The sequence below is a fragment of the Elephas maximus genome, chromosome 11 (assembly GCF_024166365.1).
Source record: "Elephas maximus indicus isolate mEleMax1 chromosome 11, mEleMax1 primary haplotype, whole genome shotgun sequence".
In the NCBI taxonomy this organism is placed as follows: Eukaryota; Metazoa; Chordata; class Mammalia; order Proboscidea; family Elephantidae; genus Elephas; species Elephas maximus.
Window position 1 is genome coordinate 114,993,472 of NC_064829.1, and position 21,330 is coordinate 115,014,801.

The window sequence follows — 21,330 nt, forward strand, 5'->3', positions numbered from 1 at the left end:
CACCACAATTCAAAGGCATCAATTCTTCTTTGGTCTTCCTTATTCATTGTCCAGCTTTCACATGCATATGATGCGATTGAAAATAGTATGGCTTGGGTCAGGTGTGCCTTAGTCTTCAAGGTGACATCTTTGCTTTTCAACACTTCGAAGAGGTCCTTTGCAGCAGATTTACCCAATGCAATGCGTCTTTTGATTTCTTGACTGCTGTTTCCATGGCTGTTGATTGTAGATCCAAGTAGAATGAAATCCTTGACAACTTCAATCTTTTCTCCGTTTATCATGATGTTGCTCATTGGTCCAGTTGTGAGGATTTTTGTTTTCTTTATGTTGAGGTGTAATCCATACTGAAGGCTGTGGTCTTTGATCTTCATCAGTAAGTGCTTCAAGTCCTCTTCGCTTTCACCAAGCAATAATGTCATCTGCATAATGCAGATTGTTATTGAGTCTTCTTCCAATCCTAATGCCCCATTCTTCTTCATATAGTCCAGCTTCTCGGATTTTTTGCTCAGCATACAGATTGAATAGGTATGGTGAAAGGATACAACCCCGACGCACACTTTTCCTGACTTTAAACCACTCAGTACCCCCTTGTTCTGTCAGACAACTGCCTCTTGATCTACGTAAAGGTTCCTCATGAGCACAATTAAGTGTTCTGGAATTCCCATTCTTTGCAATCTTATCCATAATTTGTCATGATCCACACAGTCCAATGCCTTTGCATAGTCAATAGAACACCGGTAAACACCCTTCTGGTATTCTCTGCTTTCAGCCAGGATCCATCTGACATCAGCAATGATATCCCTGGTTCCACGTCCTCTTCTGAAGCCAGCCTGAATTTCTGGCAGTTCCCTGTCGATGTACTGCTGCAGCCACTTTTGAATGATCTTCAGCAAAATTTTGCTTGTGTGTGGTATTAATGATATTGTTCGATAATTTCTGCTCTTGGCTGGATCACCTTTCTTGGGAATAGACATAAATATGGATCTCTTCCAGTCAGTTGACCAGGTAGCTCTCTTCCAAATTTCTTGGCATAGGCAAGTGAGCACTTCCAGTGCTGCATCTGTTTGTTGAAACATCTCATTTGATATTCCATCAGTTCCTGGAGCCTTGATTTTCACCAATGCCTTCAGAGCAGCTTGGACTTCTTCCTTCAGTACCATCGGTTCCTGGTCATATGCTACCTCTTGAAATGTTTGAATGTCCACTAATTCTTTTTTGTGTAATGACTCTGTGTATTCCTTCCATCTTCTTTTGATGCTTCCTGCATCATTTAATACTTTCCCCATAGAATCCCTCACTATTGCAACTCGAGGCTCGAATTTTTTCTTCAGTTTTTTTAGCTCGAGAAACGCCAAGCATGTTCTTTGCTTTTGGTTTTCTGTCTCTAGCTCTTTGCACATGTCACTATAATACTTTACTTAGTCTTCTCCAGCTGTCCTTTGAAATGTTCTGTTCAGTTCTTTTATCTCATCATTTCTTTCTTTTGCTTTTCCACTCGACCTTCAAGAGCAATTTTCAGAGTCTCCTCTGACATCCGTCTTGGTCTTTTCTTTCTTTCCTGTCTTTTCAGTGACCTCTTGCTTTCTTCATGTGCGATGTCCTTGATGTCATTCCACAACTTGTCTGGTCTTTGGTCATTAGTGTTCAACGTGTCAAATCTATTTTTAAGATGGTCTGTAAATTCAGGTGAGATATACTCAAAGTCATATTTTGGCTCGCGTGGACTTGCTCTGATTTTCTTCAGTTTCAGCTTGAAATTGTATATGAGCGATTGATGGTGTGCTCCACAGTCAGCCCCTGGCCTTGTTCTGACTGACGATATTGAGCTTTTCCATTGTCTCTTTCCGCAGATGTAGTTGATTTGATTCCTGTGTATTCCATCTGGCGAGGTTCATGTGTATAGTCACCAATTATGTTGGTGAAAAAAGGTATTTGCAATGAAGAAGTCGCTGGTCTTGCAAAATCCTGTCATTCAATCTCTGGCATTGTTTCTATCACCAAGCCCATATTTTCCAACTACCGGTCCTTCTTTGTTTCCAACTTTCTCATTTCAGTCATCAGTAATTATCAATGCATCCTGATTGCATGTTCGATCAATTTCAGACTGCAGAAGCTGACAAAACTCTTCAATTTCTTCATCTTTGGCCTTAGTGGTTGGTGCGTATATTTGAATAATAGTCGTATTAACTGGTCTTCCTTGTAGGCATATGGATATTATCCTATCACTGACAGTGTTGTACTTCAGGATAGATCTTGAAACGTTCTTTTTGATGATGAATGCAACACCATTCCTCTTCAAGTTGTCATTCCCAGCATAGTCGGCTGTATGATTGTCTGATTCAAATTGGCCAATACCAGTCCATTTCTGCTCACTAATGCCTAGGATATCGATGCTTATGCATTCCATTTAATTTTTGACAATTTCCAATTTTCCTAGATACACACTTCGTACATTGCAGGTTCCAATTATTAATGGTTGTTTGCAGCTGTTTCTTCTCATTTTGAGTCATGCCACATCAGCAAATGAAGGTCCCGAAAGCCTGACTCCATCCACGTCATTAAGGTCGACTCTACTTAGAGGAGGCAGCTCTTCCCCAGTCATCTTTTGAGTGCCTTCCAACCTGGGGGGCTCATCTTCCAGCACTATATCAGACAGTGTTCCACTGCTATTCATAAGGTTTTCACTGGCTAATGATTTTCAGAAGTAGACTGCTGGGTCCTTCTTCCTAGTCTGTCTAAGTCTGGAAGCTCAGCTGAAACCTGTCCTCCAAGGGGGACCCTGCTGGTATCTGAACACCAGTGGCACAGCTTCCAGCATCACAGCAACACACAAGCCCCCACAGTAGGACAAACTCACAGACACGTGGGGGAATTCATCACCACGTGAATATACATGAGCAGCTGTATGCTGGTTCAGGGCAGCAGATGTGGGAGACTTACACCCACAGCCCCGATGAACTCTGTCTCCCGCCTCCCAGTATTAGGTCTTTGTGTAGTGTCTCCCATGCTGACTTCTCAGCTCAGCTACAAGACTGACTATGGGTAATGGGATATCAGTAAGCATGGTGCAAGCTGGGGCTTGTTCGCTTGGAACCCTTGAGCCACCGTGTAGAGATCAGCTGCTTCCCTGGAGAGACCATGTGGAGAGATGGTCAGCCTGCTCCCAGAGTTCCAGCCATCTCACCTGAGACCAAGAACAAAAACCAAACCCGTTTCCATCAAGTTGATTCTAACTCATAGTGACCCTACAAGACAGAGTAGAACTTTAGGATTTCCAAGGAGTGGCTGGTGGCTTCAAGTTGCTGACCTTCTAGTTAGCAGCTGTAGCCCTTACCCACTGCACCACCAGGGCTCCCAGCTGAGACCGGACACTTGAGCTTGACTTGGATTCCCAGCCAAGCCCTCAGGTGACTGCAGCCACACAAGTGACCAAAGCAAGATAGCAGAAGTGCCCAGTTAAGCCCAGCCCAGACTGCAGAATTACAAGCAAATAAGTGGCAATTGTTTTAAGCCACTCAGTTTTGCGCTGGGAACACTGGTGTATGTCCTGAAGAGTGCTGATACACACTTGCTTTGTTGTCCATTAGAGGCACTACGCAGTGAGAGCTATCATAGGTCAGAGGGTTTTCTGGGGTGGGAATTCTTCGATTAGGTTAGCAATGGAGTGGGGCAGGGATTTGAGAAGGAGGGCATTGTAGAGGCCCTTCAGTTTAGTTTGGGTTTCTCCAGAAGCAGGCTGCTGAGGCAAGGATTTGAGGGCAAGGGAAACCTAAAAGGGAAAGCAGCCAGTAAATGGCTCACTATCAAGCCAAAATCACTGTGGGCAGCTGGAGCTTAATTCTGCTGGGGAAACCAGTGACAGTGTACAGCATACCCTTCCAACTTATCCCACCCATGAGGTGAGGGACCTGGGGTATTCATTTCGTATCAATCACTGGTTGAGGGCTGCTGGAGTGGGAAGCAGGCATGAACTCCCTGGCACTCACGGCCTACCGCACTCATATCCAGGGCAGAGCCAGCATCAATGGTCCGAGAATGCCCGTGGGCAAAGTTTCAGATGTTAGTACTGGAGTCAGGCCACCATGCGTCAAAAGGTAAGGGTGAGGAGTACGGACTTGGCACCCAGTGTCTGCCAAGTTGTGTGTCACCTTGGCTGGGCCATGATTCTCAGTGGTTTGGCAGTTGTGTAATGATGTAATTTGGTAGTTATCCTCCGTTTGATGATAGAATGTAACCAATCACCTTCACTACGTGACCTGATGAGATCAATCAGTTGTAAGGGGAGTTTCCTTGGGGGGTGTGGCCTGCATCCAATACGTATGGACGTTCTGGTAAAGCTCGCTCTGGGTCCTGCGTCCAGCTCATCATCTGACCTCCAGCTCCTGGGACTTGAGCCAGCAGTCTGCCATCCTACCTGCTCATCTTGGATTCGTCAGCCCCTGCAGCTACATGAGACAGGAGAAGCCTCCAGCCTGATGCCTCACCCACGGACTTGGGACTTGCCACCCTCTACACTGTGTAAGCCATTTTCTTGAGATAAATCTCTTTCTCTCTCTCTCCCTATATATATATATATATATATATATATATATACACACACACATATGCTTCCTGGGTTTGGCTTCTCTAGAGAATCCAGTCTAAGATGCCACCCAAACATGACCCCTTGTCCAGGCACCACAGCCACTCCCCTGCGCCAATACTCCCAGAGATCAGGCAATGGCATCTCTAGTCCAAATTGATTTTAATAGAGTTTCAGGGACCCTCAGATCAGGGGAGGGACTCATTGGGAATGTGAAGGTCTGGGACAAGGGCCCAGTTGAGTTCTGAATCAGAAAGCAGTAGGACCTAGAGGACTCTAATCACAGAGGGTCCTTCCTATGCCGCGGGGGTTAGGACCTGAAGGGTGAGGGTCCTGGGGAGAGTTGGGGGCCATCTTAGGAATTTGACTGGGGTGGTTTTGGGAGCTGTTTGAGGGTGTCCCAAGTACCATAAATGGGATTACATCTGGGGCTCCAGTGTGAAGATGAAGAGCTGAGTTAGGGAGGAGACCCTAAAAAATCCCAGCAGGGAAAGGAAGAGGGGTCCAGGGTGTTTCACAGAAACAATCAAGGGGCCTCAATTTCACAGAAATCATCACGGGGCTCCTTGTGAGTGGGGGAGGGGTATCACACCACCCCAAATACTGGGGACTGTTTGCCCCCAGCAGCCATTCTGGGGTTTTAATGTAAGACCCTGGATGGCAGGATATCCCCCATACATTATCATGGATTTGCAACATTAGCATACGCTGGCTGTCCCACGGGACGGAGGGGACTGGAAAATCAGTCCAGGTCTGGGTTCGAGTCCTAAGAGGACAGGGCTGGGGGTGCCACACGGCTCCTCTTCAGCAGCTGCCGGAGCTGTGGACAAAGCGAGGCAGGTGAGACGTCTAGGGGGAGGAAGGGGAGTGGGGAGGCTAGAGGAGAAGCTGAGTGGGAGCAGCTGGGTTTGCAGGCCGCAGGCCCACAGGCAAGAGGTGGGGCTGGGAGTGGGGGTCTGGGCTCACACACTGAGAAAGGGGATCAGAGGTCAGGGATGAGGGTTCCCACCTTGGGGTTGGCACTGAGAAGTAGTAGAGGGATAAGGGTAAAAGCAAGGGTCAGAGGTCACAATTAAGAGTCTTAAGTCCTACTCTGAGGTGAGAACCCAGGGTTACGTTCAATGGGCCAGTGATCACACTTGCAGATAAAAGGTCAGACCCTGAGGTCAGGATTCAGGGCTGGGAGTAGAAGTCAGGGCTTGGGTAGAGGTCAGAAGTCAGCCACTATTGTAAGGTCAGGGATCAAACTCTGAGTTGAGGTCACATTTTGAAGTCAGGGCTGGATAAGGGTCAAAGTCACCCTCTGAGATTAGAACTTGCCCTCTAAATCAGGAACGGGGAATGTCAGGGGGTCACCCTGTCAGGTCAGGGGCCACTCCGCACCCAGGGTGGTCCCAGTGCTCACCGCTTCAGGGCCTGGCCCTGGCCGCAGCAGGTGAACAGGCTGTTCGTTCTCCAGGTTGCGCAATGTCGGGTCCGCTCCAGCTGCCAGCAGGCGCCGCACAATGGCCTCCTGGGGAGGTCCAGGGGGCAGGGCAGCTGCCATGTGGAGGGCAGTGTTCCCATGGGCCTAGGGTCAGTGAAGGAGATGCTGATGAAGACTCCGACTCAGCTGGCCTGGGCCCTCAACTTCACACGTCGTATCGCAACTGCCACATCCAGACAGCCCCTCTTCACACCCACACCCCCCAAATGCCCCAGTTCACGTCCCACCGCTCTAACCACACACCCCTGCACACCCACGCTCTGCACACCCCCTCGGTGGCTGTGTCCTCTGCGTCTCCCCCATCTCTGCCCACATCTCATGTATCCCCTTCCACGTTCCGTGCCCCTCCCCGACATCCATACCCTACAGGCCTCCCAACACCCCCTGCCCGTCTGCCCTGTCTCACACGATCTGCACAGCCCAGCCCCAGAGCCCACCTTCATGTTGACGAAGGCCCGCAGGTCTCCCCGCGGCAACTCCAGCAGCAGCTGAACCAAGGTAGGGTTGGCGGCCTGCACCGCCAAGTGCAGGACTGTCTTGTTGCTTTTGATCTCCTGCAGGAGCCACAGCAGAGATGGCACCAGGCCTCACACCCAGGCTCCCTCCCAGGCAACCCAGGAGCCTTGAGAGACCCTGGGCCTCCTTTGCAAGCCCCACCCAGGGGTTCCTTATGCAGTTATGTTTGTTCTGTGCTACACAATAGTGCCACTTCTACAGGGGTGCCATCCTATCCTACAGATCATAGAACTCTACATTATGACACTTTTCCTACCCCAGTGTCTTTCAGAAAAAGGCTCCTTTTCAACCCCCTCAAAGAACCTGTGGAAACCCTGGTGGCGCAGTGGTTAAGTGCTACAGCTGCTAACCCAAAGGTTGGCAGTTCATATCCGCCAGGGGCTCCTTGGAAATCCTATGGGACAGTTCTACTCTGTCCTATAGGGTCGCTAGGAGTCAGAATCAACTCGATGGCAGCACGTTTGGTTTTTGGTTTTAAAGGAACTTGCAGAGCCCTGGTGGCACAGTGGTTAAGAACTCGGCTGCTAACTGAAAGGTCGGCAATTGGAATCCAGCAGCAGTATCTTAGAAACCCTGTGGGTCAGTTCTGCTCTGCTCTATAGAGCTGCTACGAGTCAGAATTGACTTGATGGCAACAGGTTTTTTTTCAAAAGAAACCTGCTGGTCTAGCAGCTACTCTGGTCACCCCACACCCCACGTATACACAGGAAAATGCACCCCCATCCCACATGGAACATACTGTATCTACAAGAACAGGCATTTATCGGTGGGTTAACCAAGCCTATGTCTTCCACAATATTTAGCTGTTCTCTTCGTATTTTGGAGGAAATAAAGGCATTTTCCACAATGAAACCTTATTATGTGCCTTTAGAGTTTGTAATAAAAATCTGTTGCCTGTACAGGGCAAAGCCACCCTGTTTGCTCATGAAGAGAAAACAAAGAGATGGAGGGGGGCTGTAGGTCAAGAGTGACTTAAAAAGACCTGTTACTAGTTGTATCAGGTGGACACTTGAGGCTGTGTTGGCACCTCCTGTCTGGAGGGGGGATGGGAGGATAGAGAGAGTTGGAAGCTGGCAAAATTGTCACGAGAGACTGGAAGGGCTGACTCATTAGGGGGAGAGCAAGTGGGAGTACGGAGTAAGGTGTATATAAACTTATATGTGACAGTTTGACTTGATTTGTAAACGTTCACTTGAAGCTCAATAAAAGTTAATTAAAAAAAAAAAAAAAGATCTGTTACTGTAGTTCACGGGCTTCATTTGGCTCCCGATTGTTTTTAATGCAAAAAATAAACGGACGTCACTTTACTGCCTAATGGAACCTTAAACACGGCTACGGCATTTGATATCATGAAATTACTGTTACTTTTTTTAAGGTGGAATAATGGTAGTGAGGTTAAAAGTGTTCTTATCTTTTAGAAGCACATAAATATCTATGGATTCAGTTGTATGCTGGAATTTGCTTAAATATAATGTTGTCATGTGCTGTCGAATACTTTCCAACTCAGAGCGCTACAGGACAGGGCAGAGCTGCTCCGTAGGGTGTCCTAGGCTGTCATCTTTATGGAAGTGAATTGCCAGGTCTCTTCTTCCATGGAGCAGCTAGTGGATTCGAAACTCTGACCTTTGGGTTAGCGGTCAGGTATTTAACCATTGCGCCACCAGGCCTTCTTATAAATATAAAATAAAACCAAAAAAACCAAGCCCGTTGCAATCGAGTTGATTCCAAGTCATAGCAACCCTATACAGGAAAGTGAACAAATGGATGGGGTAGGACTGGCCATGGGTTGCTGGTTACTGACATTAGGTACATGGAGCTCTTATATTATTTTCTGTACTTTATCTGTGTTCAAAATTCTTTAACTAAAATAATAAAAAGTCTATGTTTAATTTTTTCAACCAGCTCTCTGTGACTCAGCTCCTACCACGCAAAAGGAAGATAATAGAATCGCTAAGAGCCAGGTTCTGGGGTCAGACCTCCTAGGTTCCAATCCCTTCTCTGACACTCACAAGCGACAAGATTTTTTAGTCCGTGTGCCTCAGTTGCCTTACCAGTAAAAGAGAAAATAATTATAGTATATGCCAAAGGGTCGTTTGTGAGGATTCAATAAGCTGATTCATGAAACTCAGTGCTTCATGAATAGTTAAGTGATTGATAAATACAGGCTAAGATGAATAATGTTATTATTCCCAGTTGACAACTGGGGCACAGAGAAGTGAAGTCACCTGCTCATGGCCACACAGCTGGGAGGCAGCAAAGTCAGCATCTGTTTGGAGCCTTGGACATCCAGCTGGCCCTCCCTATCCCCCTGGCCCTCCCAGCAGCCAGCTGCCCAGGGCCTGGCTCACCTGGCTGGTGTGGTCAGCACCCACATGCAGCAACATTTGGACGCAGGCCAGTCTGTCTCGGGCCTGGGCACTCAGCACCCGGGGGCACAGGTCGGGTGGGCGCATGGCGATATTGAGGGACAGGATGGCTGTGTGGAGCGGGGTGAGGCCTGCATGACAGAGACAATGAGGGTCCTGAATCTGGAGCACCCAGCCCACCTGCCCCACCTGCTGCCTGACTTACCCTCAAAGTCTCTGGCTTCCAGGTTAACTCGGACCCCGGAGTTAAACACAGCCTGGGAGGGGAAGAAGGAAGGGTGATGGCTGAGGTTTTCCCAAGTTGACTAGCCCTGGAAACCAGGATGTAGGCAACCAGTCCACCCCAGACACCCCACCTGCCAGCTGGCCATACCGAGAGGACTCCTGGGAGCCCGTAGGTAGCAGCCACGTGCAAGACAGAACGGCCCTGGTGGTCAGTGGCATTGGGTTCCGCTCCCAGGTTCAGCAGATCCTCCACAATCAGAGGCTGGTTGGCGGCAGCAGCCACCAGAAGAGGCGTCTACAGGCCACAGGGAAGGTCAGTCCAGGCCCCCATCGCCCTCCTTCCTCAGACTGAGGACCCTAGCTCCTAGTCCCCTCTTCCCCAGGAATGCATAGTCCAGGCCCCAGCTCTCTTCTCCTCTGAACCCAGGAATCCAGGCCTTCAGCCCTCACCTTGCCCTTATGTTCACGGATGTCCAGATGTCTGCACGCCTGGAGCACCTCGGCCGCAGCATACGCTGCCCAGCGCAGCCCCCGAGCCGCAAACAGGTGCAGGAGCCTGAGGGCAGGTAGGGGGCAGCGGTGAGCAGAGCCCCCGCCCCAGCCCCAAGCCTAGCCAAGAGCCTGCAAACCCTATTCCCCATACTCACGTGTCCCCCTCCTCATCCTGGGCCAGCAGCTGTTGTGGCCCCAAGGCCAGCATGTGAGCACGGGCTGTGTCCAGGGATGGTCCCTGGACCACAGGCGGCAACTGTGGGGGTCCTGAGAGGAGTCCAGAAACTCTCCAGGATTCTGCCTGTGTCAGGGAAGGTTCTGCATAGAGTCGGGTATCCAGGGGGTCCTGAAGGACACAGGTGTGGGGAAAGCCAGTCAGCTGGTTTCCTCCTTCCCAAACTGCCATTCCCCCACAACACACACACGCGCGCGTGCACGCACACACGCATGAACAGAGTCAGGGACAGGGACAGAGCCCCTGACTGAGTGGCTAGATGTCCCATCTGTGCCAAGTGACTTTGGATCTTTGGGCCTCAGTTTTACCCTTCTGAGGAATGGGATCTTAACCCAGCCCTGGACACCTCAGAATGCTGAAAAGAGGAAGTATCCATGGTTAGCAGCCCTTTTGCACCTTGCCCCCACGTCCCCACTCTGTATCTTACCTCCATCCCTTGGGGAAATGGGCACAGCTGCCCTGGGTCCGAGGGTGGGTAGAAGCTGGAAGTCGGGAAACCTTCAGCAGCAGAAGCGGGGTAAGAGTAGGAGCTGTCGGTGTACACAGCGTGCGTGTTGGGGTCCCAGTCTGGAAGGCCTGTGGAGGGGGCCAGGCCGCCAAGTCCAGAACTCACAGTCTCCTGAGGCACTAGGAAGTGGCTATGGCCTGCGTGTGACAGGAGAGGCAGGGGCAGGCCTAGTTAGTGGGCTTGGAAAAGTCATGGGTCAGAGCTGGAGGACCTGTTGAGGGCTTCGAGGCACCCAAGGTGCTGAGGGGCTGGGGCCTGGACTCCTGGGCCACCGAAGGGAAGGACTGAGTATGCAGATTACTGGACCCGAGAGAATCTAAGGAATCAAACTGTGGTGTCCCAGCGAGAATGGGGGCCTGACTCCTAGATTCCCCAAAGCTCGAAGTGGGGCTGGGGCTGGAATTTGAGGGAACCAGCTTAGTTTCCAGACTTACCAGCTTCACCCTCATTCGCAGACGGGGTCAGGGGCTGCACCGGGGGAGCCAGGAACTGTCCCTGTCAGAGGCATAAGCAACAAGGAACAAGGGTGAGTTGATCTGGCAATCCCTCACGGTCAGTTCTCCACAGACAGGGTCTCTAAGTCAGGACAACATCTCTCTTCAGCTCTCAGGGCCCAGCAAGGAAGCAGGTCCCTGCCCACCCCACATGGTCTCTGAGAACACTCCACAGGGCCTCCTGAGCCTCACCGGGGCCCCACCGGCGTCAGGCTGCTGCTGGCGGCGCCTCTGCTCTTCCAGGAGCTTCTTCACCGTCTGTGATGGGCAGTGGCTGCGCTCACTCCGGCTCACTGCGGGGGTTGGGGGGGGCCAGGGAAGTCATCAAGGTCCTCAAGTCACTCAAGTGCCCGGGGGAGTGAATCCGAGCGCCCTCCCTCGCGGAAAAACTGGCACATTTAGGCCGCCTGGAGCGCCAAAGCCAGTCGAGGATGATGGGTGCGGCACCCGCCTCCGCCGTTTCCTTCTCTTTGCTCCTCACTTTCCCCCGACCCAACTTTCCACCAGCGTCGTGGAAACGAAGACGGGGAGGGGGAGGGGGAGGGCGCCCCTCTGTACTCCTCGTCATTTCCGTAAAAAAAACACTACCCCAAATCTACCAGTCCTGAGACCTCGGGGGTCACCAGGCATGTCTCCCTGAAAACGTATATCCAGGTACCCAACAGCTCTGTCCCAGAAGCTGATGGCTCCCTGGGAAACCAGGCATCCGAGTTCCCAGTCTCCCTCCCAGAGAAACCAAGAGCCAACAGTCCCCTAGCCAGAAAGGATCTAGAGGTCGAGGCCCCCAGTCCCTTCCTCCTTCAGACCCAAGAGTCCAGGCCCCCATCCCTCAGACTCAAGAGTCCGGGAGCACAGCACCCAGGACCCAGCAATCCAGGTCCTCAGTTCCCTCCTCTCTAGGACCTGGGTCCGGTTCCCAAGCCGGTCTCCCCTCGACCCAGGACGTCTGGGCTCCCAATCCTCGCCCTCCGAGCCAGGGCTCCGGCGAAGAAAGGGTTAAGCGGGGTGGGGCAGTCTCGGAAACAGCCCCGACGCGACGCGCTGACGTCACAGTGCTCACGCAAAGGAATCTTCCATACCCGCCCCTCCGTTTCCCTTCTGGTCCCCAGGTGTCCGGCCCGGAGGCGGGGCGCGCGGCCAAGCATGGCGCTCACGGAATCCCCGCGCACGGGAAATTCCTGCCCAGCCCAAGGGACCCTGAAAGTCCCGGGGCCAGGGTGCAGCCAGCGTGGACCCCTGCGATCAGGCACTTGACCTTCGCCACAGAGATCAGTGACTGACTTCAAACAACCACGCCCCCAAGGACTCCGTAACCCAACTCCTCCTTCTAAAGGCAAGAGTCCGGTCCGCCAGCCCCCTCCTCCCCGGGACCCAGAAATAGGGGTCCCCAGCACTTTCACCTCCAGCACCCAGGAGTCCAGATCCCCATTCTTCTACTCCCCCAGGACCAAGGAGTCCAGGATCCCTGCCACGTCCACTATTAAACGCCCCCAGGATTCTAAGCACCCTGTCCCCTCCAGACACCGGGTACCCTGACTCTCAGGACCCGGGACTTTGATGCTCCAGCTGGGCCCCTCAGGGACTCAAGAGCCTGATCCCCAGCCCTTCACTCCTTTAGGGGATTAGGGCGTGCCTCACCTTCCCTCCCATCTATTACCTCGGGGATTCCGTGGCGCGGATGGCGGGGCCCCAGGGCCCCGGCCTCGGCGCTGCGCCAGCCTCGCTGATCCCCCGCGGAGCCGCCGCCGGGTCCCCAATCTTGGGTCCGGTCCCCGCGAGTTTTTAAACTAGGGCCTGGCACCGCCCCGTCCTGGGCAGGGCCCCGCCCACAGACCCGGGAGTCCCCATGTCGCGCTGCAGCAAACCTTGTCACTGAGCAGGCGGAGCCACCCTGAAGGGCGGTACTCGTGCGTCTCCAGGGAAAGGCCGAGTTGCGGGGCCCAACCTTTGATTTGATGGAGACGGAGCCTGGGGTACCAGATTCCTCAGTCCTGGAGTAGGAGGGCATTGGGGCCTGGACTTCCGGGTCCCTCTTCGAAGCGGGCGCTGGAAGTCTCTACTCCCGGGCCCTGGGCTGAGGGTTAGTTCTGGGTCTTGGGGGATGAGAGGGCTAGGGGCCTGGACTCCCTGGTCTCAGTGGAGAAAAACTCTGTGGGTAGGAGTGATATTAAGAAAAAAGAAGCCTCCAGACACAATTTTAACTCAGTACGGAAATCACTCCTGAGGTTCACCCTTCAGCCATAGATTAGACAGGCCCATAAAACAAACAATAATACAAATAGCTCAACCGTGTGTAGGAGACTAAATAGGCACACCAACCCAGAGGCAAATGGGAGAAGACAGGAAGGGACGGGAAAGCTGGACGAATGAAATGGGGAACCCAAGGTCAAAAAGGGGAGAGTGTTGACATGTGGGGGTGGCGACTAACGTCACGAAACAATAAGTGTATTAATTGCTTAATGAGAAACTACTTTGCTTTGTAAACCTTCATCTAAAGCACAGTTTTTGAAAAAGAAAAGAAAAACCAAACCCGTTGTGGTGGATTCCTGATTCATGGCAACCATCCGTGTTACAAGAGTAGGTGTGTGCCCCAGGTTAGTAGCTGAGCGCAAACATCTTCCCCACCCAGGGACCTTCGGGAGTGATACAGGTGGGCTCAAGTTTCTCCCTCTTCCCTACTTCACCGTCTCCTTTTTTCAGAGATCGGGTCTCATTTACTTAATTTATTACGGCAAGTAAGACACTGCTGGGTACGACTGGACTAAACCAAAAGCAAAGAAGTTTCCTGAATAAACTGAATGCTTCAAAGGCCAGCGTAGCAGGGGTCGGGGTTTGGGGACCATGGTTTAGGGGGACATCTAAGTCAATTGGCATAAAAAAATCTATTAAGAAAACATTCAGCATCCCACCTTGGAGAGTGGCATCTGGGGTCTTAAACGCTAGCAAGCAGTCATCTAAGATGCATCAATTGGTCTCAACCCAGCTGGGGCAAAGGAGAATGAAGAACATTAAGGACACAAGGTAATTATGAGCCCAAGAGACAGAAAGGGCCACATAAACCAGAAACTACATCAGCCTGAGACCAGAAGGACTAGATGGTGTGCAGCTACAACCTTTGACTGCCCTGACAGGGAACACAACAGAGAACCCCTGAGAGAGCAGGAGAGCAGTGGGATGCAGACCTCAAATTCTCGTAAGAAGACCAGACTTAATGGTCTGACACTAGAAGGACCCTGGTGGTCATGGCCCCCAGACCTTCTGTTAGCTCAGGACAGGAACCATTCCCAAAGCCAAGTCTTCAGACAGGGATTGGACTGGACAACGGGATAGAAAAAGATGCTGGTGAAGAATGAGTTCCTTGGATCAAGTAGACACTTGAGACTATGTTGGCATCTCCTATCTGGAGGGGAGATAAAAGGGCAGAGGTGGTCAGAGCTGGTGGAATGGACAGGAAAAGAGAGAGTGGAGAAGGAGCAGGCTGTCTCATTAGGGGGAGAGCACTTAGGAGTTTATAGCAAGGTGTATATAAATTTTTGTATGAGAGACTGACTTGATTTGTATACTTTCACTTGAAGCACAATAAAAAAAAAAAAAAAAGACACTGCTGGCTGCTGTGGCAAAGCTGTGAACTCAGTATCTGGGAGGTTAGTTCTCTGTTCCCATGTGGGTGACCACCCATAGCACAGACGAAGGTGATCACATTTCTCTGCCGCTTTCAGGACTCCGCCTCTGCTGGCCCTCCACCCTCACTTCCTGCCCTTCTTAGCACCCCATCATTCCTCTACTTCTTTCTTTCTCCTGGAGGGAGGGGCCTTTCCTCAGTCTGCACTCACTTCCTGGGTGATCTCATCCTTCTCCTGGCTTTAAATACCACCCATAAGCCATCAGTCCCCAAATTTACATCTCCAGCCCAGACTTATACCCTGAACTTGCGTTTGCTTCTGTGGTCACTCAGCATCTCTGGAAAGAGCTGTACCAGGCATTTCCAACTCAGTGTGCCCAGACCTCAGAATTTTCCCCCAAACCCACTACCCTAGTCTCTGCTGATGGAACCTCTACCTTTTCAGTCGCCCAAGTCAGAAACGACAGTCATCCTGGATCCCTGTCTTTCCCACGCATCCACACCCAGTCCGTCAACAAGTTCTCCTGGCTCTAACTGCAGAATAGTTCCAGGATCCCTATCCTTGCCCACCTTTCACTCTCCACCTGGACAATGACAGCATTTCCCCTGGTCTCCCTGTCCCTCACCCCCAGGTTGTTCCCCCAAGGCAGTCACAGGGACACCTCCACCCCACCCACCCACACACACAGGAAGCAGGGAGCCTTGCCACCAGCTGGGTGACATCCGCTACTGCTTCCTCTCTGCCCCCCGCTGCTCCTCAGGACTTCTCTGGACCACAGCCCTCTGCCAGGACTCTCCAGCCCCTAGGTGGCCATGACCCCTCCAGGCCGCATCCTGCTCCTGCTGATGTTGTTCCCAGGTGAAGCCGGCGATTATAGGGGTGACAGGCCGAGAATTTGTGAGAGGAGCGGCTTGGGTGACATCTGAAGGGAGGTGTACTAAGGGCGGGCCTTCTCCTTGTGCCCCGCAATTTTCTGAAGATCCACTCCACTTCAGGGCCTGGGTCCTTTTGTGGGGCAGTCTAGTTCTGGGGTAGCTGTTAATCTTCCCTTCTCATTGCTGGATCTCTGCCTCTCCTTGGAATTTCTGTCTCTCTCTGAGATCTTCCGCTTTCTGTTGGCCCCCTCTCCCATTTCATCTCCCCCGGGTGGAGGCTCCTTCTCAAGACATCACCTTTCCCTGCACCCTGTGTTGGGAACCTCCTCTTTCCCCTGACCCACCTTCCCTCTTTCCACAGTGGCTGCAGCTCAAACAGCCCCCTTTGAGAGAGAAACGCTCCCTTCTCCCCCGACCCCGGCGCTTCAGGCACCACCTCCAGCCGTTATGTGTGCCTGAGGGTCTGGAGCCCTAAACTGCTCTCCAGGTCACTGTCTCATCTCCTGCCCCCACATCAGCCCTAGAAGATCTGTGGCTGTCTCCAGGTCCCATCTCACCCCCCTCATCACTAAATCGTAGCCCCATGGAATCTGCGACCCCCCAGCTTCTCTCTGAGAGTACCAGCTAAGCCCAGCCCCAGGTGTCCTGGGACGTCCCCAGCCTCTCTCTGCATCTCTGTCTTCCCTTTCATCCCTACTACAGGCCCAGGAAATCTGGGATCCTCTCCCCCCGCCCAGGACTTCCCCTGCCTCCCCCAGTCCGAAGCAGAGTCCTAGGAGTCAAGAACTCCCCTCAGCTTCCTTCTTGTCTCGGCCCCCACCCTCCAGGTACTTGTTGGGGATGTGGGCCTCTCTCCTTGCCACTCCTGGTGGGCCTTGTGGCCGCTGACGCAGTCCTGTCACTACTCATCGTGGGGGTGGTATTCATGTGTGCACGCCCACGCCACCAACCCACGCAAGGTGAGGGTAGGGATGGGGTGGGGTTTATGGAGGGGGGCATCCCTAAGAAGGGGGCCCTCAGGGAGGGGAGCCCCGGGGAAGCCCTGGAGGAGATGCTGGGGAAACCCTGGGGGCGGTGCCTAGGGGAACTCCTGAGGAAACCCCTGAAGCAGAGTCTCCAGGGAGGTAGAGATGTGGGGTGGGGGCTGGGGGGCCAGGCTTCACACTTTCTCTCTCTCACCTCCAGAAGTTGACAAAGTCTACATCAACATGCCTGTCAGGGGCTGACCGCCCCGTAACTGGGACCTTGGACGGACATCTGACTCTCCGATCCTTAATTGCATGTGGTGGCACAGGACCTCCCCCCCATTTTGGAATAAAACAATTGAAATGCCTCTAGTTCTAATTCTTCCTCAAAGAACCCCAAAGTCCCCAAAGCATCACTCCTATTTAGCTGTTTTTGGGTCCAAAAAAAAAATTTTGGGGGGGGGTCCAAATCCCCCTTTACCAAAAAACCGAACCATTCCAACTCATAGTGACCCTATACGACAGAGAACCGCCCCACAGGGTTTCCAAAGAGCAGCTGATGGATTCGAACTGCCGACCTTTTGGTTAGCAGCCCTAGTGCTTAACCACTGCACCACCAGGGCTCCAAAGGACCCCATATATCCCCATTCCCAAGGATTTGACCCAACTCCGCAGTGTTTTTGTGCTCCATCTTTATTTTTTTATTTGGGGGATGGTGGTAGGGAGAGGGCTGATATCTCTAGGAGGATATACTGTGGATCGGTGTCTCGGTGGGGGTAGGAATGGGGTGCTGGGTGGGTATCAGGAATGACTAGATCCAGGCGTCAGGCAGATGGCTGCCGTGGTTCAGGCTCATTTGTAATACGGCTTCTGTGTGTTGAGATCACTGTATAAATCCGACCTTTGACCCTGGAGCTCCTAAAGGAATGAGGGCAGTGGGTGAACAGGTTGGGGACCATCAGTGCAAGGGGTCCACCAAATAAACTTAGAACAAACTCCAGCCTCTCCTAGTGGCCTGTGAGGCACCTGCCAGCTTCTTCAACCTTGAAACCCACAGCAGCGGTCTGGATTGTATTAAAGCGCATTCAGTGTGCCCCTTCCCCTTCTGCCTCGTGGTTATGCCCCAGCTTCAGGGCGTTTGCGAGGGGCCCTTCTCTCTGCTTGGAACACCAATCCCCTAGATCTTCTCATGGGTGGCTCAATGTCACCTCCTTATGGAGGCACTGCTTGATTTCCCCACCTATAGTTTCCTCCCCCGACACCCCAGCTACTACCACATCAGCCTGCTTTATTTCCTTTATGATGCCTCCCAAAATTATCTTGTTTATTTACTCCAAGTCTATCTGCCCAGCTAGGGCCTAAGCTTTGCTGCTGGTCCATGGCCACCTGCGAAATGCCTTCTCCCAAATAATCCTGAGCCTGCCTTCTGAGTAAGGCACAACTTGCCTTGCAAAGGTAAATTCACCCCTCAGTGTCCTCCACACACGTTTTAACCTGAAGCTAAGGTCATTGTTAAAACAGGTTTTGGACAAATGCCCCATGTTTTTATTTGCCTTCAAGGGTTTGGGGAGTTATTGGGGGGAGCAGTTTGAGAGTCTGAGGCCTGGAAGGGATGGAGGGGGGCGTTTGGGACCCGGACCCTAAGGACAGGAGTTAAGACTTGAGGAAGAGAAGCTGTGTACTCACCTGGTAAGGTGACTCGGTCTCATTAACGCGCTGTTTCCGGGTCACTGCTGAGAGAAGGGGCGTAAGAGGAGGAGGTGGACAGGGTGCTGAACTGAAATCACTTTGTGGCTTCAAAATCCGCCCCTCCAGCACCATCCCTTTGGTGGGTTGTGACCTGGGAACTTAATACCTGCCCCCCAGGCACGTCCTCAGACTGTCCCAGGCCAGCTCCCACCAGTCCCACTCACTTTCTGCAGCCCCTCGTTTCTGAGGGACCAGCCGGCCCAGAGAGTACACAGCCAGGGCGATGAGGAGTGTCAACAACAGGTCCCCCAGCACGATTCCAGCCAGCACACCAGGGCCAACTGTAGCGCACTTGCACTCTGTGGCACAGGGGTCAGGGGAAGTCAGTGGGGGCCAGGAGTTTGGGCAGGCGTGGGGGTGGGGGGCAGGTAGCCAGCAGAGGGAGGTTTGGAGAGACTGGGGAAGGGACAGAGATGCGGGAGCTGGGGAGAGAAACCAGGGTCTGGATTCTTACCACTCTGGGCCTGGGCAGGACTGAGACCTGAGGAAGGAAAAAAAGGTAAGCTGACATACGGGACTGTGACGGGGTAGTGTTGATAGAAGCTGGGGCGGGTGTTTCCTGACACCAGAAGGCAAGGGGAGAAAGCAGTTTCTGGTGGGACCTGGTGGACTGTGTTACCTCTACTCTGACTTGTCCTGTTGTGACACCCTTGGATGTCCCCTGCCACTGCTTCCACCGGAGGCCAAGTCTTGGAGTCTCAGTCTCCGGTAGAGACTCACAGGCTTTAGGGGCCTGGGGATCGGCTCCTGTCCCAACCTTCCCCTTTGGTTTCCTCTTTCTACCCTGCTCCCTGGCCTGCCCCCAGCTGAACCTGAGACCCCAGAGGCAGATGCAGAAGGCCCCGACTCACCACCCACAGCCAGCAGAAGAGGCAGAAGCAGGAGTCTCCCAGAGGGTCCGATGCCCACCATGATGCAGGCGATGCCGCTGGACACCAGTCTAAGGGCCAGTGGCTGTGGCTTAGCGTCCTACGAAGTGAAGGAGGAAGTCTGAGGCGGGTGGTGGCAGGAGGGAGGAGGGGACGGTATAGGAGGAGGGCCAGAGAGAGAACAGCAGCAAGAATCAGGCCCAAACGCCGCAGGGATGACGCTACATCCCCAAAGGATGGACGTTGCAGGCAAAGGGCACCATATTATCAGCTCTTGACCTCTCTCACTCATCGGGGCCAGACTTCATTCTAACATGAGGGTCACTGGCTGACTGACCTAAGCCACCTCTGCCTCTTCCTGACTAGGCAATTCTGAGCAAGTCACTCCGTCTCTCTGGGTCTTGGTTTTCCTCGTCTGTGAAATAGTGAATGAAATAGTATCTGCTTCATAGGGTTGTTGTAAGGACTAAATCGATTAATGTCCCTAGAACAGGGTCTGACACTTGTCAGCTTTCCTTTCACACGTGTTGGCTGTAATTATAATTGGGAGCCCTGGTGGCACAGTGGTTAAGAACTCAGCTGCTAACCAAAGGGTCGGCTATTCAAATCCACCAGCCACTCCTTGGAAACCCTATAGGGCAGTTCTACCCTGACCTATAGGGTCACTATGAGTTGGAATTGACTTGATGGTAAAGGGTATAATTATTATTATTTGATATTCAGAACCTTACGATGTTCTTAGGATATTAAAATACAGTCATCGGTGTATATTCTCAACAACAGCAACAAAATAAATAAAATTGAGGAAAAACAAAATACAGCTATCAGGATGTGGGACAGAATGATTTAAGGCTCTGTCTTAAGTGCTAACTCATTTAATGCCTGTAACACACTTCTGAGGTAAATATTTATCACTCCAGAGGTGTAAAGACACTTGCCCAAGGTCACACAGCAAATAAGGTGGAAATCAACCCAGTCCCCAAAGGCAGTTTTTTGGTTCTTCCGCAGAAACCAAAAGCAAACAAGCAGGAAGAAAGATGGGAAGGAGAAAACAATGACCAGGCAGAGAAAGAGGGAGCAGCGTAGACGGTGACACAGATACGCACCGCACAGACACATGAGCCTGGGGGGAGCCACGTGGCGGGACAACGTAGTGACCACTGTGCCAAGCTGGGCCGTCCCACCGAACAAAGAAGTGGCTGGGAAGAGGACTGAGACAGGTCACCCGGGAGGAAGCGGGAACATCTAGCCCCAGCTGAAGCCCAGGAAGAAGGAACCTGAGGTTAGGGTGCTGGGGGGATGGGCCAGCTGCAGGAAGCCCCCTCCCCCGTCCTATTGCCACATCCCACAGTTCCCTGGGCCAAGGCTCTGGACAGAAAAGGGGAAACTGGATGCTGGCGTGGGCAGACGCTGGGTGGCCAGCAGGGGCAGGGTTTGTGGTCTGGAGGAGGGTCAGGGCTCAGGCTGAGGCATCGCTGGCTGCTAATGGCCACCGCCACTGCCCCAGCCTGGCCAAGTCCTGTCACTAAAGAACCTAAATCCCTCCTGTAAGGTGAGCGTAGAGCCCACCTTAGGGCCCACCGTGACCCTCCTCGTGGCTGGAGTGAGCACAGGGGAGAGCAGAGGCTTGGGGAGCCCTGAGCCAGGAGGGCTGTGATGTGACTCAGGTGGTCACAGGCTCCCACGGCTCCGTGTGGGGAAGAGCTCTGCGGGCAGGGACAGGAGCGAGGAGACCAGGCTGCTGTGATGGTCCAGGTTACTATGAAGGTTTGGTGAGGTTTCACATAAAATGTTAGAGCAGTGCCAGCGTACTGTTTGTGTGCAGTAAACGGAAATCACCATTATTAGCGTCACTGTCCAACCAAAAAAAAACCAAACCCAGTGCCATCGAGTCCATGCCAACACTTAGCGACCCTATAGGACAGAGTAGAACTGCCCCATAGAGTTTCCGGGGAGCACCTGGGGGATTCGAACTGCCGACCTTTTGGTTAGCAGTGGAGCTCTTAACCACTGTGCCACCAGGGTTTCTTTCCATGGTCACTGTTGGGTATTATTTTAAATCTTCAGTTCTGGGCTCACCTTGACCAAAATTCTCCCTCAACCCATCAGTGTCAGCCACTTATCTGCTCCTCCCAACTCTGGCCAGGTCTGGGCTGTCCCCAGACGACATTTGATCAAACCCCAAATGTGGGGAAGTCCAAGGGGCCCTAGGGAACAGGCTGGGGTGCCAGGGGCATTTGCGCCCTGTGGGGAAGAGGTTCTTTACCAACCAGAAGTGAAGGACTTCAGTATTTTAATAAGCGGTACAACTACGCTTGTGACCCTAATACTCCCCAGCATGGTTT

At 52.4% G+C, this 21,330-nt stretch overlaps 3 protein-coding genes across 4 annotated transcripts; 1 reads left to right on the plus strand and 2 right to left on the minus strand.

Annotated features, from left to right (window-relative positions):
* Nucleotides 1–4,640: 4,640 nt before the first annotated feature.
* Nucleotides 4,641–10,573, minus strand: NFKBID (NFKB inhibitor delta). The gene is made up of 9 exons (XM_049901360.1): nucleotides 10,330–10,573; nucleotides 9,823–10,013; nucleotides 9,626–9,731; nucleotides 9,324–9,470; nucleotides 9,156–9,207; nucleotides 8,933–9,081; nucleotides 6,506–6,622; nucleotides 5,988–6,152; nucleotides 4,641–5,402 (listed from the first exon to the last, which is right to left on the minus strand). The coding sequence occupies exons 1-9, from the start codon at nucleotides 10,333–10,335 to the stop codon at nucleotides 5,349–5,351; spliced, it is 987 nt and encodes a 328-aa protein (XP_049757317.1). The 5' UTR covers nucleotides 10,336–10,573; the 3' UTR covers nucleotides 4,641–5,348.
* Nucleotides 10,574–14,554: 3,981 nt separating this feature from the next.
* Nucleotides 14,555–16,735, plus strand: HCST (hematopoietic cell signal transducer). Its single transcript, XM_049901361.1, has 3 exons — nucleotides 14,555–15,424; nucleotides 16,230–16,361; nucleotides 16,588–16,735. Exons 1-3 carry the CDS (start codon nucleotides 15,340–15,342, stop codon nucleotides 16,626–16,628), a joined length of 258 nt encoding a protein of 85 aa, XP_049757318.1. The 5' UTR covers nucleotides 14,555–15,339; the 3' UTR covers nucleotides 16,629–16,735.
* Nucleotides 16,736–17,042: 307 nt separating this feature from the next.
* Nucleotides 17,043–20,225, minus strand: TYROBP (transmembrane immune signaling adaptor TYROBP). Of its 2 annotated transcripts, none has more exons than XM_049901804.1 (6): nucleotides 20,092–20,225; nucleotides 18,968–19,085; nucleotides 18,571–18,597; nucleotides 18,281–18,415; nucleotides 18,054–18,097; nucleotides 17,043–17,285 (listed from the first exon to the last, which is right to left on the minus strand). In XM_049901804.1, the coding sequence occupies exons 2-6, from the start codon at nucleotides 19,026–19,028 to the stop codon at nucleotides 17,220–17,222; spliced, it is 333 nt and encodes a 110-aa protein (XP_049757761.1). In that variant the 5' UTR covers nucleotides 19,029–19,085; nucleotides 20,092–20,225; the 3' UTR covers nucleotides 17,043–17,219. The 2 variants fall into 2 exon arrangements, with proteins under 2 accessions (XP_049757761.1, XP_049757760.1); XM_049901803.1 differs by having other exon boundaries at nucleotides 18,054–18,100.
* Nucleotides 20,226–21,330: the final 1,105 nt, after the last annotated feature.